The sequence below is a fragment of the Gorilla gorilla genome, chromosome 1, assembly GCF_029281585.2.
Source record: "Gorilla gorilla gorilla isolate KB3781 chromosome 1, NHGRI_mGorGor1-v2.1_pri, whole genome shotgun sequence".
NCBI classification, from domain to species: domain Eukaryota; kingdom Metazoa; phylum Chordata; class Mammalia; order Primates; family Hominidae; genus Gorilla; species Gorilla gorilla.
Genome location: NC_073224.2, coordinates 60,159,741 through 60,178,808, shown reverse-complemented (window position 1 = coordinate 60,178,808; position 19,068 = coordinate 60,159,741). Strand labels below are relative to the sequence as shown.

The 19,068-nt window shown below is 35.6% G+C and overlaps 1 protein-coding gene across 5 annotated transcripts in view; it reads right to left on the bottom strand.

Moving 5' to 3' along the window:
- The window catches only part of KCNT2 (potassium sodium-activated channel subfamily T member 2), a 381,853-nt gene extending 364,421 nt beyond the window's left edge, over positions 1–17,432 (bottom strand). For 4 of the 5 annotated variants that reach the window (XM_055378343.2, XM_019028251.4, XM_019028255.4 and 1 more), the window contains exon 1: positions 16,754–17,405. In XM_055378343.2, coding sequence (XP_055234318.2) covers positions 16,754–16,848 — 95 coding nt within the window. In that variant the 5' untranslated portion in view covers positions 16,849–17,405. Of the gene's footprint in view, positions 1–16,753 lie in introns of all 5 variants that reach the window. The other variant, XM_055378337.2, reaches the window with a different exon arrangement.
- Positions 17,433–19,068: the final 1,636 nt, after the last annotated feature.

Below are 19,068 nucleotides of genomic sequence, written 5' to 3'. Positions count from 1 at the left end.
ATGCAGTCCTCACTGCAATGAGTGAGTTCTCACTCTGAGTTCACAAGAGAGTTGGTTGTTTGAAGAAGCCTGGCACCTCCTTTCTCTCTTGCTCCCTCTCTTGCCATGTGACATGCGAGCTCCCCTCTTACAACTTCCACAATAAGAGGAAGCTTCCTGAGGCCCTCACCAGAGAAAGGATGCTGGTACCATGCTTGTACAGCCTGAAGAACTGTGAGCCAAAATTAATCTCTTTATAAGTTACCCAGCCTGAGGTATTCCTTTAGAGCAATGCAAACAGACTAACACACTTGTCACACACCAGCCCCGCACCAAAAATACCAAGACTTCCTCAACACCTATATGATGAAATGATGGCTTTGTTAAAAGAAGTTTTGCATTCTGAAGACTCATTAATCAACATATTACAGGGCAATGTGGACTGACCTACAATATTCCAAGAATGCAAATCTCCGATGCTCTCATAGTACAATCCTTTGTACCAAATTCTAACTTATATAATAGTTAATTTGTATGTCTTATCTCTCCAGCACAATATAAGGGTCAAGGATACTGTAAGTGTGGGATCATATCCTTCAACTACTTCTTATGCATTATCCCACCTCATAAGGTAGCAAGATTAAGTTAAATTTGAACACAATTTGGGATGCACAGAGGAGCTGACCCTGGCTTCATTATAAAAGTTTACTAGAATGAGATATTACATGAAATATGTTGTAGGAAAAATGGAATCAGTAAGTCAGAGCAACTCGATAATAAAAATTTTAATTAGTGTTTATAGGCATACATTTAATTATACGTTTCTGTAAATACTAGAATTTCTTTCCTATCTTCCATGTGGTAGTAAAGCTTCAAGTGTACAGAGATGTATTACAAGCTTCTTTCTGGCACTACAAAGAAGAGGGAAGTAAATCAAAAGTGCTCTTCACACCTATGTTTGTTGCGGCACAAGATTTGGAAGCAACCTGTGTCCATCAACCGATGAATGGATAAAGAAAATGTGGTACATATACACAATGGTGTACTATTCAGCCATAAAAAAGAATGAGATTCTGTCATTTGCAATAACATGGATGGAACTGGAGGTCATTATGTTAAATAAAATAAGTCAGAAATGACACCTTTTCACTTATTTGTGGGATCTAAAAATCAAAACAACTGAAGTCATGGAGACAGAAAGTAGAAGAATGTTTAATAGAGGCTGGGAGGATAGTGTGGGGGTGTTGGGAGAGGAGGTGGGGATGGTTAATGGGTACCAAAGATAAAAAAGATATATATATATATATATATAATCTTATTCATTCTAACTGTATATTTATATATTTATATTTATAGCACATATATTAATATATAACTTTCTAACTATATATAAATATATTAATATATAACTTTCTAACTATATATAAATATATACATGTATTTATATAGTTATAATTTTATATAAAGTTATATATTAATATATGTGTTATTCAAATGCTTCCTAACCATATATATAGTTAGAAATACATATATATGTCTGTAGACATGCATATATGTATCTGATTATATATGTATGTATATACACATATATAAATATATATATACATATATATATATAGTCAGAAAGAATGAATAAGACCTAGTATTTGATAACACAGGAGGGAGTCTATAGTCAATAATAATTTAAATGTACTTTTACTTTTATGTATTTTAATTTTTTATTTCTATAAAATAAAAAATAATTTCTATTAAATTTAATAAAAATTATTTTTGAGAAAATTTATTAAATTAATTTAATAAAATAATTTTTTATTTCCATAAAATGTGGGGGGAACAGGTAGTATTTGGTTACATGAGTAAGTTCTTTAGTGGTAATTTGTAAGATTTTGGTGCACCCATCACCCGAGTAGTGTACACTGAACACAATTTGTAGTCTTTTATCCCTTACCCCCTCCCACCCTTTCCTGCCGGGTCCCCGAAGTCCGTTGTATCATTCTTATGGCTTTGCATCCTCATAGCTTAGCTTCCACTTATGAGTGAGAACATATGATGTTTCGTTTTCCATTCCTGAGTTACTTCACTTAGAATAATATTCTCTAATTCCATCCAGGTTGCTGCAAATGCCATTAATTCATTCCTTTTCATGGCTGAGTAGTATTCCATCATATATATATACACATATATATATATATACACACACACACATATACAGATATATGTGTATATATGTATTTTTTTTATTTTTTTTCTTTATCCACTCATTGATTGAAGGGCATTTGGGCTGATTCCAAATTTTTTCAATTGTGAATTGTGCTGCTATGAACATGCATGTGCAAGTATCTTTTTGTATAATGACTTCTCTTCCTCTGGGTAGATACCCAGTAGTGGGATTGGTTTCGAAAATAACTAAAAGAGTATAATGGGATTTTTTGTAACAGAAAGGATAAATGCTTGGGGGGATGGATATCCCATTTTCCATGATGTGATTATTACACGTTGCATGCTTGTATCCAAACATCTCATGTACCCCAAAAATATATACACCTACCATGTACCCACAAAAATTAAAAATGTAAAAAACTGGTCACTCCATGTAACAAAAAAAAAAACCCCACAAAAGATGTGACTTTGTACACATTTAATAATAGGAATATACATATTTTTGAATAGCGTACCTTCTATTCGAATACTTAGAACATGTTGTTTAGATAATGGTCACAGATGTATTTCACATACTTTTTATTCTTCAAGAAAAATCATTCTTTATTCATACTAACACTGCAAAACTAAACAGACCCTAAACTATTATAAGCACTGTTTCTCAATAAGGAAAAGAAAAAGATTTTTACAGAAGACCAACACACACACACACACAAACACACACACAAGAATTCAATACCATTCATCTCAATTCTGTATTACTACCACTACCTATGTGAGTATGAGATGGAGTTGATCATTTACAACACCTCCACATGTCCCTTGGACATTGGCACTGCTGGCTGTCAAGCAGATTGATGGTTTTCACTGAGCAGTTCCCTGTGTAAATTTCAGAATTCACTTTAACAGTCATTTGAACTGTCACAGTATGAATTATGGACTGAAGCACATTCTGCTTTGCTATTTCCACAGAAAAGCTCCTTGTGAATATTAAATTAGATGTAGAAAAGACATTTTCAAGTCAAATACCTTAAACTACAATGCCTAGGCTTAGAATGAACATTAAAAACTATTTTGTTTCTAAGGGGGATCAGAATTTTAATTCAAATGACTCATTTCTATTATCATAATGTACATATGTATATATGTGGTGGCCTACATATTCATAGCTGTGACATATTTCTTTTTCTTTTGGTAATATCTTCTTTATACTACAGGACTAAAATTCTTGGAGCCTTTGTATGGACTACTTGCGTTAAATAATGTAGGAGGATCCAAAAAGAATTAAAGACATGGCTTTACCTCTAGAAAGTTATGTTATACCTTCAAAAACATAAGCATAATTATAAAACAAAATAATGGCATGTAGAATATATGGAGTAATCAGAGTGATTTCAAAATGTCATTAATAACTCTGGCACTGCATCCAATTTAGAGTCTGGTAATGAAAAAGGGGGTGACATGATACCAGACAGCCTCAGATCATGGTATGACACAAGCAAAGGCACTAAAGCAGACATCAGCTTGTGAAAAGAGGGGTGATTTCTGTGAATAAATACACAGATCAAATTTCAAAAACCATTTTAGGAAGAAAAGCCAATTAATAAAGAGCTTTGAATGTTGAGTCAGCAGTTTAAATTTCAAATAATAGCATTAATGGCATACCATAGGTTTTTAAATGGGAATATGATATGGTAAAATCATGTTTAAGAAGACTATGATGAAAATGCATAGGTTGACTGAGGCTCGAGTTAAGCATTGAAGATTACTGGAGATAGGGTGCATAAAACAGACCCGGAATAATGAGCTATGCTGGCATGTGCTGTAGTAATTTAAATAAGATAGGATGAAACTGTACCAAGAAAGAACAGGCGGAGCTCAATACCTAATTGAGGAGGGAATTTGAAAAAAATAGTACAAATCTACTATAAGTTTTTGAAATGGAGAATTGAAATAATTATATTGATATTAATGAATTAATTGATATTAATGAATTAATGATATTAATTCACTATAATTGAAATAATTATAGTGACAATAATGGTGATAGACAAATTAAAAAGCTGTGCACTAGCTTGAGGTTATTCATATGATACGAATTACTTAGCAACCAGAAGTTGGCTATAATAGTCATGTGCTTTATATATATCTCTATCTATGTGCATATAAACAGTCATCCCTTGGTATCTAGAGGGGACTGGTTCCAGGACCCCTGGGGATATTAAAATCCACAAATGCTCAAGTCTCTGATATAAATGACATAACGTTTGCACATAACTTAATCATACCCTCCCATCAAGTATAAATCTAGATTACTTATAATAACTAGTACAATGTAAATGCTATGTAAATAATTGTAATACTGTACTGGGTTTTCATTTTTATTTTTTTGTAGCAGGCTTTTAATTTTTATTTTTATTTCAATAGTTTTTGGGGCACAGGTGGTTTTTGGTTATGTGGATAAGTGTTTTAGTGGTGATTTCTGAGACTTTAGTGCACCCATCACCTGAGCAGTGCACACTGCACACAATATATAGTCTTTTAACCCTCACCCTTCCTCCCGACCTTCCCCCTCAAGTCTCCAAAGTCCATTATATCACTCGTAGGCCTTTGCATCCTCAGAGATTAGCTTCCACTTACAAGTGAGAACACATGATGTTTGGTTTTCCATTCCTGAGTTACTTCACTTAGAATAATGGCCTCCAGCTCCATCCAAGTTGCTCCAAAAGACATTACTTTGTTCCTTGTTATGGCTGAGTTGTATTGCATGATGTATATATATATATATATATATCACATTTTCTTTATCCAGTTGTTGGTTGATGGGCACTTAGGTCAGTTCCATATATTTGCAATTACAAGTAATGCTGCTATAAATGTGCATGTGCATGTGTCGTTTTCACACACATAGTGACTTCTTTTCCTTCAAGTAGGTACCCAGTATGGGACTGCTAGATCAAATGGTAGTACAACTTTTAGTTTTTCAAGGAATCTCCACACTGTTTTCCACAGTGGTTGTACTAATTTACATTCCCACCAGCGATGTCAAAGTGTTCCCTTTTCACCACATCCACGCCAACATTTATTGTTTTTTGACTTCATAATCATGTCCATTCTTGTGGGAGTGAGGTGGTATCACATTGTGGTTTTAATTTGCATTTCCCTGATAATTAGTGATGTTAAGCATTTTTTCATGTTTGCTGGCTATTTGTGCATCTTGTTTTGAGACTTGTCTATTCATGTCCTTTGCCCACTTTTTGATGGGATTATTTGTTTTTTAAAAATAATTTCCCTCCATAATTGGTTAAATCCACAGAAGCAAAACCCATGGATATGAGAAGGCTGGCTGTATACGGCTATATTAATAACCAAATTCAGGATTCTTACAAAGTCTTGGTTTTTCAATTATTTATTTTGTTTGTTTGAGACAGGGTCTCGTGCTGGCATGCAATCATGTGATCACGGTTCACTGCAGCCTCGACCTCCCAAGCTGAAGCGATCCTCCTACCTCAGCCTCCCGAGTAGCTGGGATTACAGCACACACCAACACACCTGGCTAATTTTTTGTACTTTTTGTAGTGATGGAGTTTTGCCATTTTTCCCAGGCTGATCTAGAACCTGGGCTCAAGCAACCTGCCTGCCTTGGCTTCCCAGAGTGCTGGGATTATAGGCATGAGCCACCCCACCCAGCCCTTACAAAGTCTTAATAGAACATTATATTGTATATTTACTTTGGGCACTTGTGGAAAAAGAAAATAAATTAGTTGGTCCAATATAGGTGAAGAGGAGAGAGTAAACATAATTCAGGTTTGTGTTTTGGTTAGAATCCTAGTATGTTCTCCATCAAAGGACAGCCATTCTATTATAGTATCTATTGACTACATTTACATATCAGGTTCTCAACAAAGAATGTAACTTCAATCTCTTCGCATCCTTTATTATTAATCAAAGCCACCTACACTAAAAAAAAAAAGGTTTTTAAGGAAGATTACATGAAAGACTGAGCAGTGTACACTGTACACAATATAATATATCAATAATATAATCAATCTGTAACCTCACGTACTTTTTTTTTTTTTTCCTATAGGATATACCTGAAATACAGTACTGGGTGTGTCCTGTAGATCTACTTTAAGAGAACAGTTCTCTCTAGTTATATCAGCACCAGGGAGTGAGAATGTTATGAGTCTTATGAAACTTGCTATTTTATGATAGGAGAGTGGATAACAATACTGTACACTAATCAAAGATCCACAGGATAAATTTCCTTTAAATGTGAGCCCCAAGGAAAGCTGTGTTTCTTCTGAACTACTAGTTCATTTCTCATCTTATGCAACTGATCATGCCCTTATCTTTGCTCTGGCTAACTTCGCAACCCATCTCCAGTAAATACATACAAATTGGTGGAAGTCATACTATGTACCTACATACTCCTAACTTGGTTTTTTCCTTATTATCTTTTCATTCTGTTGTACTTTCTGTTTATTCTATGCTATTGCATGAATTTCTGTGAACCACTGCAAATCTTTAGAACAGGCAAAACATACTAATAAGTAGGCATAAGTGTTAAGCCCTAAATCAAGTAACTTCACCTTATGATATGTAAATTTCATAACATCCCTGCATAGTGTTTTCATTATCCCAGTACAGTGTTGAGAAAAAAATCAATTTCACACTAGTACAAATACTTCAGGAGATAGAAGCATAAACAGGAAATCTTAAAGTCTTACTGAGAAAAATATTGAAAAAAAAACACCTAGCTATAAAAAATAATAATAATTGTGGATTAACTAAAGTAGCAAATAAATGGATGACCCTGTCCAAAGCATTCAAAATGGACATTTTAAAATGTCTTAGTAAGTTAACTATTTGATCTTACATGATGCCTTTTTTATTGATATATGCTCATGATTCATTTATTATTCACTTGCTTTTTCATATTATCCATTCTGCTGTTTTTATTTTGTTCCTGGGATACTGTTTTTATTTTGTTTCTGGGATACTAACTACCTTTACCCTATTTCAGTCAATCAATCAATAATAATCTATACCCCCATACACACACAAATAAAACCATTGCCTTAGTTTGTTTTGCTGATTTTCCATTTCATTCTACTTTCTCCAGACTGTCAAAAGAACCATGCTCTACATCTAGAGGCAAAAGGGGTTTTTCTTTCAGAAAGTATGACCAACTTCAAAAATTCCTTAACACTTATTTTAATCAAGTCACTATAACACTGGCCTATGGGGATGCAAGAGCTGTATGACTTTTCTGACTTCAAAAGCCTTTAAATTTGTTTGAATTTTGTTTGAATTTTGTTCTTCCTATTATTTAAATAGCATTAAATCACATTTGTGTATGTTGTAAACATAGTGAATAGGCATAATAATTAGATTCTAGTTACCTCTTACAGGTTATGTGACTTCGAACAAGTGATATATTTCTGTACCTTGGTTGATTCATTTGTAAAATGGGAAAAATAACAGAATTTCTCAGAATTGGTATAAAGATTAAATAAAGTAATACATAATACATGTAACGTGCTTAGAAAAATGTTTGACACATGCTAAGTAGTTGGTAAATGTTCTCTGATGCTGTGATAAATACTATATTCAATATTATCATACATTTTCACCTTATCTTCTGCATTTTTATTGGAAATGGATGAAATAGCACATAAACTCTTTTGAGCAGAGAAAGGTAAGAAATGGAAACAAAATACTGACAGCTTCCATCTATAATTTGCCAGTGTAATCACCACATGGTGTGGCAGTGACAGAAGTCATTACCATCACTCCTTAATGGAACCTGTGCAGCTTGCTGATCACCGTATCTGATCCCTAGGGGACAGAGTAGTATTTCAGTTTTTGACAGACTTGAGACAGCAGGCTGTCCATTATTAAACTAGACATCTGGACCCTGTTGTTAACAACTAGTTGTTTATAATATGTGGACAATCTACAAGTTTTCCCACAGGGAGTTAAATGAGGTTGAAATGTGTTAATCCACTTTTATCCCTATTCACACAGTGATTTACAAGATGGCTAAGTGTGCCCTTGTAAAAACAATTCATCATTATGATTCTGTGTAAGTCCAGTGCAAGAAAGCCAGGAACAACCAGTTCACTGTTTCTTAGATTTACTGTTTTCTGGCTTTATATGCAAAGTCCATTTCTTACCCATATTTACGTACTGTGAAAATTGGAAGTAATACAACTCTGAATTCAAGGAATGCGTACACAGAGGGATATGATTCTCACCCTTTAAAGCTGTGGCATAATTGCAGTAGTGCTAAGACTACTAAAGCACTGATTGGAAGAGAGGTACAGCTAAGACTCTAAAGAGGAAAGAGGTCAAAGAGTTGGAGATGTGCTGCCAGGCGATTGTCCCCTACACATCAGCCACGCTTGACAATTGGGTTCTGTTTCTGTTTTCCTTCACTGCTTCTATTTCTCAGAAAAGACTAAGATAAATACGTTCAATCTAAGGCAAAATTGTGGAGAGAAATCTCACTGTCCTTAGTCTCCCTCTTTTGCTGATTATCTTCTGCCTCACATCCAAGAGCACATTTTTCTCTCTTTCAGGCAACTAGGGCTTTCCAGGTTCTCAACTCTTTACCTCCAAACTCCAAAGCCATCTCCACTTCCCAGTCAAGAGAGACAAATAAGTCTAATATCACTGAACTAATTTATTTCATTTATGTTAATGATTTATTTTTTCATGTATATGCAGTGGTTCCTCCTTAATCTGAAATTATACTACATCTAAGACTTTATGTATGAGTCAGCTTGTTCTAGTTGTACCTAGTTATTAAGGAGTCAGGGTCAGAAATTTCTAATTCACTCCTCTGCTTTTATATGACCAGCTACAGAGAATCCAACGTCATTTCACAGTGTTTTCTGGCCTCCATGGAGCCTAGGTTTCTATTCATCTGCTGCAAGCATGTACATGACCACTTTTCTACATGAGAGGTACGCAGTGAAATATCCCAGTGTCTTAGGGTCCTCCAATACCCAATGTGCTGGGACAAATTGTGAAGTCAAATACCCATAAACAAAGCTGTAAGCTGGAGAGATGGAGGTGGTTGGCTGCAAGGCATGCAAAGGAACCACAGCTCCTAAGAGCACAAAGTTTTTGCTTTTATTACATGAGAGTTTAATTAAGAAAACTACAGTGACAAAACACATAATATCAGAAAAGTTGTCACTATCAGTGATTGTTTTAGGCAACAAAAAACTAATGATGTAGTTTGGTTGACGAAGTAAAACATGGTTATGATGTGTGGTGAATTTCTTGGTTTCTATGTTATGGAGCACAGCAATAGAAATACATGTATATTAGATATCCATACTTGATATGGATCACACTGCATGTTTGACAGATTAACAGTGTTCTATATTTTATTTAATTGCAAGAGTAAAACAGTATCTATGCTCAATATTGACAATTTGTTTATTCATAAAATTTGGTCATTTGCTGATACCTTTAAAATTTCACATACCACCAGCACTTCTACTTCTAAAGAAGTTTCTGGCCTTGCTTATCCATCTCTACTCTACATAGGCAGAAATCTCAAGATGAGAAGGGACTTAAAGTCCCCCACCTTCACTTGTATCCTACCATCTACAACCTCACCCAACCAATTTTGACTTTGTACTGTGTATGAAATTGTGTCAGTGCTCCAGGCCCATCCTTCTCTTCTATAAGTGATTTTCTCCATAGCTATGGATAGCTTCAGTAACATGCCACATGTAAAGCCTAGTTTGGTCTCTTGAACTCCAGACCATACTTCCAAATGCCTCCTGAATCTCCTCAGTTCCTTGAAAATGCCTTGCTCTCTCCCAGCACTGGCCTTTTAGGCAAGCTGCTCCTTAGTCTGAAATATTCTTTTCCCATTTAATCTACCAACATCTTCTCATCCTTAGACCTTGATCTCAATACAGATTTCTTTGAAAACTTTCCCCAGACCACTATTTCATCTGCCAGACTAGGCTCATCTTCAATCATGCTCTCTCATAACATGGTGCCATTCTCCTTTATAGCCTAGCACAACTGTAATTAACTTCGCATATGTATTTTTCAATCTAATATCGGTTTCCACTACTGTAAAATCATTTACATCTGAACTAGGTCTATTTTGCTCACAATTTTATCCCTAGAGCTTAGTGTGCTTCTTGATAATTAGTAGGGTGTTTAATGTCTGTGAAAGAACGATGTCAATGCTATTAAGGGTTTCTTCAGGCTATCATTTAAATTTTGAAATGATAAAGACCAATATATCCACAACTGTCAGAAGTTTCTGTAGGGAGATGTTATTTAGCAAAAACAGAATTGGCTCTACTGATACAGTGATTATTTTAATCCACTTATTATGATGGTGTTTCACCAATTTTATAGCCCTCTTACCAATTCTCTGACCCTGTATGTTAGCCTACTTCCTTTTTTTAGAATTGCCACCTAAAATTACAAAACAATGTAAAAGATAAATTGCCCCATACTGCATTTTTATTCCTAAATATTTTATCTAAAAGTCTTATTTCTTTGGTAATATGTCTGACATTCATATCCATCCTAATTTCAAAAAGAAGTTGAGCAGATGACTATAACATATTGTTACCAATGTGGACACAGTTTATCCTATTTACTATCTCACAATGTTTAGATAGATGTCTGTTACTTAAATTACAATTCAATTGCTAACGATTAAGATTCTGTGAAAAGGATTTTTTTCTATGACCCATTAAAAAAAAATCCCATATCCAATCAAGGATTGTGAAAGATTAAAAATAATTGTCTTTCTGGATAATTATTTATTGTTTTGATTGCTTTTGTAGAGAAAATTTTAATTCCAAATTTAAAACTCAGAAAAAGACATCTTGATGAAGGATACTGCTAAACATTAAATATTGCTCAGAAAAAGGCCAAGTGAACTTAATTTCAAATTGTAAGTATATAAAGCAACTGGTTACCGTTTTACTGTAAAAAATATTGCTTTTTGCTTTATTTTCTAAAGACAACTTAGACAAGCATGGTACATAATAAATAATATGACATAGGCAATACATAAGTACTCTAATAAAAACAGATGAACCATCAATGACAAAAGGATCAATTGCTATGATCTCAATGTTGGTGTCCCCACGAAATTCATATATTGGAACATAATACCGAATGTGACAGTATTCAGTGGAGCCCCAGGGAAATGATTAAGTCACTCACAGAAGTACTACTAATACATAACCAAATGCAGAAAGTGGCTATATGATAGCTGTTAAATTAAATCAAACTTTAAAAATAAAGTATCAGTAATTTGAAAAGTCACATTTCAATTTTATTTATAAGAATTGGTTAAAAGAAAAGAACCTTGTGTGTTTTATATAAAATATTGATGTCTGAATTCTTAGTAGTGATTGAAAAACAATAATTTTTATATAATACATTTTTCTCTGCATTTTATGTATTACACTATATATATTCGAAGTCTATTTTTTATACCATTATCTGTTTAAGTTTCTAATTTTCTATTGCCTTATTTGTGGATATTTTTCTTAATAAAGTCGATATTGATAAGAAACACAGGATTGTCTAAACTCTCTTTCTAAAGTAAATGCTTAAATCATTTTTGTAGATATTGTATATGCATAGTTGATGCCACTATCGATTAAAGAGTAAAAATAATGTGTCATTCATTTTAATGGCACTCAAAAATTTAAAATTGTCTTTACTAACCTGAACTTAAAATTTAGAATAAATATTTTATAATAAATGGCTGCTTTTCAAAACAATATATAATTTATTATGGGAGATAAAGTTGGTAATTTATAAAATGTTTAATATGTCAATACAAAACCCATTCTCACAATTGAATTTGATTATGTAAAGCAATATATTTTGCAGTGTATATCTAAAATTACACATATTCCAAATGCTGTTGAAATATTTTTCTATTTTTGTAAATACCTCTTAAACTGTTAATGGATTGACTTGTACTATGTTCAAATCCTTTAATGTTTTAAGAACTACAATGCATTAGTTGACTTCCTTGAATTACTTCTAAAGGCCACCTATAAAATACAAAAGGTATACATGATTATTGGATTTGAAACAAGTGACCTGATTTTTGAAAACTAGAATGGTCTTAATTAAATAAATGACCTTCTCTTCTATGGCTACAACTGAGGATTTTCCATTAACAGTAATTGGAATTGTGACAATTTATTCACATTAAGTGTGTTGTGTTCCAAAGTTTAAAATTACTAAATCATGATGAAACAGGAGAAGACTTGTATAACTGGCTGATGACTTTTAAAACCTGTAACTTATCAGTCTTTAACTGCAGGAGAATACTCTAAATCTTTACTGCTTTGTGAATCATAGAAATATTAAAACAGAAAACAGGCTTGGAGCAGTGGCTCCCACCTATAATCCCAGCACTTTGGGAGTCCAAGGCAGGAAGATGGCTTGGTGCCAGAAGTTGAATATTGAATGTTGAATGCCTTGAGCTATCTCTAATATGTGATTTCAACTACTTTATTTTCAAGCAAATGCTGAATATCCTTTCTACAAATGGTGCAGAATCTTCTTGACAGTATTAAAATGGAAATTATATAAGGACATCATCATAAATAACATAAACAATACTGTCAATATTCTGAGGTGAATTAACCTCTTATCATATCTGTGACCCCCTCCAGACTGAGTGCTATTTCATATTCTTTTCCGTATTTGTTCCAAAACCTAACTTAATGGGGCCCTGAGACATAGGAAACATTCAAATATTAGCTGAACGAATGAATGTCCATTAAAGACATATCATACAAACCACTTAAATTAGATTTTTGTTTTTTGCTCAGGATGTCAAACAAGTAAGTGTGCATCATATATACAAAAGACATCCCTACACATAAGCAATTCTCATTTAGCAACTCAAATTTATTTCATGGCCTCACAGAAGTAGTGTTATCCATGTGCTAAATTCTCTGCACTGCTGTGTCTAACCCTATTCCCATATGTCCTACTCAGAAAAGGATATCAGAGTGCAAATGAGAGAGAAGCAATTATCTAAGGATGGCGTAAAGATAATACAAAGACATATCTATTCATTACATATATTATAATATATATTATTAATCACATATACTTGTAATATATGATGCATTACATAATATACAATTTTAGCATACAATATACAATATTTTATAATACATATATTACAAAAGCAATGCATATCTGTTACATATACACTATATACATCACATGTACATTATGCCAGTGTATGTGTATGTGTTTTTACCTACACAAAAGGTGGCACAATATAAATTTAGATGACCTACTTATCCAAAGTTGATTCACAGAAAATCTATGGTATGGAATACACATTTCCTACACCTAACAGGCCCATCAATATTATGTCTTTAACAACACCCATTTGAGAATCTATCATATGCTTCATTCATTTTCATATGCCAGTCAACTATGACCTAAGATGGAGTTTGAAATTCTTACTGTGAGGAACAAGGTAGAAAGTGTTTATACTCCTACATTTGGAACACAATTCCCCCATCATTACAAGGATGTGGCTCTCTACATCCAGAAAACAGCTATCTTGATTCAGATTCTCCCAGAAGGTAAGCTTGAGATAGGATTGCAGCAAAAGCAGTTCATTTGGGAATTGATCACAGATAAAATACCAGTAGGGGAGAAGAGAGACAGAAGCCAGTAAAGCTTTCAGTATTAAGCCAGTTATCACTGCGGGCAAGTGGAGCTCAGTCCCTTTGGACACAGTGTAGAACATGCTTCAGAATTCTCCAAGCTAAGGAGCAAGGAAGCAAAAGTATTGATTCAGAAACAGTCTATTTACTCAGTGACATTCCAGCTTGTTCTCCAAGCAGGACTTGGATGCACCTGAGGTTGGTGGTGGGGAGAAAACCTCATGCAGGAGGTGTTCAAAGAAAGTTGCTTTGAGAATATGGGCAGAGCACTAAATGTATCTGTTGTTGGAAATGATCTACCTACTCCTACATGAAAGAGGGCTTCCTCCTCAACTCTATAGGAATTGAGTCCAAGAAGATAACTGAGTAGAATAAGATTGCTTTCCAGGCGTAATGGCAAAGAGGAATTTGTCACCATATTATAGACAAGGAAGATGACTTTACCTACCACATATTAGCTTAGGAGTCTGAAAAGGGAAAAAAAAAGGATTGCAAAGGGCAAATCAGAAGTGAAGAAGGGAACTAAAATCTAATGAGCACCTAAACTATGCTAGGAGCTGTAAATTATTCTTATAAGTTCCAATAAATTAAGTGAAAACAACTTAAGAATTTCTTGAGGGATTTGAATAATAATAAACTGAACTGAAGAGTTATCTTTACACTGATAAGATATAATATCCAAGACAAGTATTTAATTTACCAAAATTTCAGTTTCCTTGTGCCTAACATAATTGCCTGCTATTCAGAGTTTGTCTGAGGATTAACTAAGAAAGAACATATTGCACAGTTAAAAGAACTTGGGAGTACTTAGTTCCAACTAAATGTTAGTTCTGTGCCTCTCCATCCTTCCTCTTGTCACAGTTTTATAAGGTAGACAGTATAATTCCCATTATAAAAAATAAGATTGCTGAATCTCATAATGGCTGAATGACTTTCCCAAGGCCACTCAGCTAGTGAAGGAAACAGCCAAGGACTGAATCTGGGTTTCTCTGATTCCAAGTATCTTGCCTTCAAAGATTAACAACAAATGGAACCAAAACCAAAGAATAGTTTTCCATGAAGCCACAAAAGTAGCCAAATCCTTAAAAATGGTTGAATGATTGTTTTAAATGTTTAATAACTTATTTTAGTAGTAAATGTGGCCTGCTTTTTAAGTTAAAGTTGGGCTAGCATAACCTTTTAATAGAACATAAAATTTTAACCATTCTGCAAAACTTTTTTAATATGGCACTGATCCATTTAGGCAGTGTTCAACTAACCAAAATTCTTAATTACTAAAATATTTCTGCAGCATCCTTAGAAAAATGAGGGCAACCACATGAAAATTAACATATTGGATATGATATTTAAAACAAACAAACAAACAACAATACCATCACTATAACCAAAGTATGTGCTTTATGTGTTTAATCTATCTCACACTTTCTACAAAGAGGATTTCTATTCTATATAATGATCCTGAGGTCCTGAACTAAATATACATTCAGTCACTAGGAACACCATGCTACACTTACTAAGCCATTTAACCAGGCTAATGCAGTTTATCTAAATGTCAATTTGTATTACAAATTCACTCAAAAATTATTTTCTTTATCTTCAGTTTACTCAGACTCTTTACAAGAATACTGAGAAATTGGTATTACTTCTTTAAATTTTTAGCCAATATGTGTGGTTTTGCCTAAAAAAGAGATTGAACCAAAATATCCTCTACAAAACATCCATCTCCTTTCAAATTACTAATATGAGACCAAACAAGATGCCCATAATTGATGCTCAAGATAAAATCCTCAGTGTGTAGAGACAGGAGTTGGTATTGGGAGCTGAAAAGGTGAAGAAAAGAAATAGTGTATTGGTCAGTGGTGAATGAGGAGGGGATTTTGGATTGGACCAATAATGGATCTTTTATATAACTAAAATAGCACATCAATACTAAACTAAACTTCAATGAAACATTTCAATTGAGTTGAGAACCTAGTTAGTATACATGTATTATTTTAAAACAAAGAAATGTGGCATGTGATATATGGGATGACTATTCCAGAAAATACTAAATTCGCTGAAATACAAAATGTGCTTGAGACAGAAATAGACAGAGGAATTTCAGAAGTTTGTGCAAAGCAGTAGTGCTATAAATAAAACACATGAACAATATTTTGCTAACAATAAATATTCTAGTTTTGAAACTTAATTTTAATTTTGAGACATATATTCTGTTTCAGTTAAAAAATATACTAGTTATGAAAAGGTTGTATCATGTTATACAAACATCATTATTCATAATGGTCAGAGTCACCTGTTCAAAGTTAGTATATTGTATTAAAAAGGTTGTCATTTTCACTAACTACCTGTTACATATTTAAACCAATTGTCTACTTAAAACTCCAAAATGTTTAAACAGCATAAAATTTCCAGTGCCAAGTAGATACCTACTCAAGACAACACAGACAAGGAGGAGGTAAATAGACTCAGGAGATTTTAAGTTTCTAATGTGCTTTTTCAAACAACTTGCATGCAATTTTGAGTTTGATTAACCACACCTAAGGAAAAAATGCAAATTTTCTGGAACTGAATTGCATACCATTTGGGTGTATTGTACCTCTGATACCAGCCTTATACACATCCTAGAAAAGCACAGATAGACAAAAGAATAAGCACCAAATGAATGCAATAAATACCTTGCAAGAATAAGAAAAGTGTAAAGAAAAGGAGTTCCTTATCTATAGCAACAGTTATATAGAGTCAAAATGGAGAGACAAATCAGAGTCTCTTTTACTCCCTCCCCCAGCCTAGTCTCCCTCTCTGGCTCCGTTTTCCTTTTCTCCCTCCTTTCCCCACTTCGGCCCTCCCATTTCCGTCTCTTTTTCAGCAATATTTACAGAACAATCCTCCACCACACCACTCACCTGTCGTCGTTTTGCCATCCTTGGTCCCCTAGCAGCAAATCTCGAAACCTGTACCTGGGAGGCAGAGGGGGCACTTCGCTCTCCAAATCAACCATCCTTCCTCAAAGAGTGGGAAACATCAAACAACAAATGGAGGAGAGGAGGGAGAAAGAAAGAAAATATTGCGGAGTAGAGGGAGAGGACTAACAAGACGCTGTGGCCGAGAGAGGGATGGGAGAAGGGGAAGGGGACAGGGAGGGGGAGGGGGTCGGCTTGGAGCCGGAAGCTAAGGCTTGAAAGGGGGCTGGCTCCTCTTTCCCGAGGGTGTAATGGGGATGATGCAAACCCAACCCAGGAGCAAAAGTCTGGCTCTGACAAGAATCAACGCTGCCAAGGAACCGCCCCCAGGCTCGGCACCGCCTCTGGTCCCCAGGACTAGGGGGAGGCGGGTATAAAAAGTTACTTCGCCGAAAAAGACGCGCGGTGCCTAGAAAGAGGGGAGAGGGGTGGGAGTGAGCGCCGCTTGATGGTGAAGCACTTTCCTTAAAGGCAGTTGCCAGATCCTCCCAGAGGGCAGCCGCCCGGCTACTGTTCCCTCGGGCGGGCTTGCATCCGGCACAGCCCTGAGCTGGCGGGAATCGGGGGCGGTGGGTTTCGGCCCCAGACGCGGCCAACCCGGCTCTCCCCGCAGTCTCCCTGCGGAGATGGAGCTGGAGGCCCAGCCAATGAGACTCCCCCTCATTAGCATAGCACAGTGACGGCACGGGGGTGCCTTGGGGACAACCAATGGGGGCGAGCTAATTAGCGGATTGCGGGGCTCCAGACCCTTCTCTGGGAGGAGGGGAGCCAGGGTGCTTGGAGTGTTCCACTATGCCACCAGCTCCCTCGCTTTGATTGCCTTCAGTCCAGGTGGGCGGGATGAAAAAATTGCACGTTTCTGGAAAGGGAATCCCCACTCTCAGCCCCAGGAAAATCCCATTTTTTTCTCACATTCTGAAAGAAGGGAGGTGTTTCCCTGAACTCGGGGAAAAAGAAGGGCCACCTTAGGCCGCTGAAGAGAAGCATTTAGATGACAGGGAAAGCACATGGAAACGCACTGAGGATTTTACAGTGGTGAGTTGCTATTACTGCTGTCGCTGCTACTAGCAGCGTTGTGGGCTTCCAGGTGGCCTGGCCTCAGCCTTCGGTCCCCTCCTATTAGTGGTTCACACGGAGGAAGAAGTGAGCCCGAGAGACCAGGGTCTGTTTTTCAGTAAGAACCACTGCTTACATGAACCCTGCTACACAAGCTATGGTTCTATTTGCGCTTACCGTTCTTTCCTTCAAAAACTGATTGCATCAGAGTATATACAGACCGAATACCAACCACCTGACAGCCTGGGCCGGAGGATACCCATATGGCTTCTCCTGCCCTTACTTAAGAACCTCTCTGTGTGGAGGAACAAGCTTGTTCCTTGATAAATGGATACAATGTGAGAGACAATAATCAAAGAACATACAGAGGGATTTGGAAATACCTGTGAGATACACATACTTCTTCGAGGTGGGGGTCAAGGAAGACATTGAAAATGAACCAAGCCTTCTATATTCGTTCGCAGCCTACTTTAGGGAAAAGAGCAAACGTGAAGCAAGCAGAGAGAATAGTATGAGTAGAGGCATAGGGATTTTTTAGAATATTTGGCTTATCCAGAAAATAGTGATTAATTTGGCATGATTAATGCTCAGTAGAGGTCATGTAGCAGAGGGTTTATTTAAGAAGCTAGAAATGAAGGAAGAAATTACCAAAACTTGTAACAGCAAATGAAACACGATGACTACTGAAACCTGAAGAATAGCAGTTGAAATAAAAGTCATACTGTTTGTCTCTGTCTTCAAAATCCTACTCATCCTTCCAGACCCATCTCAAATTACATATCCTCCATTAGATTTCTTGGTTTTTCCAGCTTCTTATGATGCCTTCTTCCTTTGAACCCCTTTGTTTGAACCCTTCATAACCCATGTGAGTATTTGGCCTGGAATGCTTACTATAACCTGACCTGCTATACGATTATCTGTGCATTTTTCTTTCATCTCTTCCCCTCTCCCTGTGGCTTAGCTGCCTCTAGCACAGGACCTTCAAAATAGCCACATTTCAACAAATAGGTGTGGAGTTGCATTAAAAGCTATTAAACCTAGGAAATTAAGCATGTTTTTTTCCATCCATGCTTGCACTCCTGTGGTATGTGTTTGTTTATGAAATCATAATTTAGCATGAACTTTTGTAATTACTTTGCTAAATAAGAAAGTAATATTGCTACATTATTAGTTTATACAGATAGAGAGAGAGAGATCTGGTT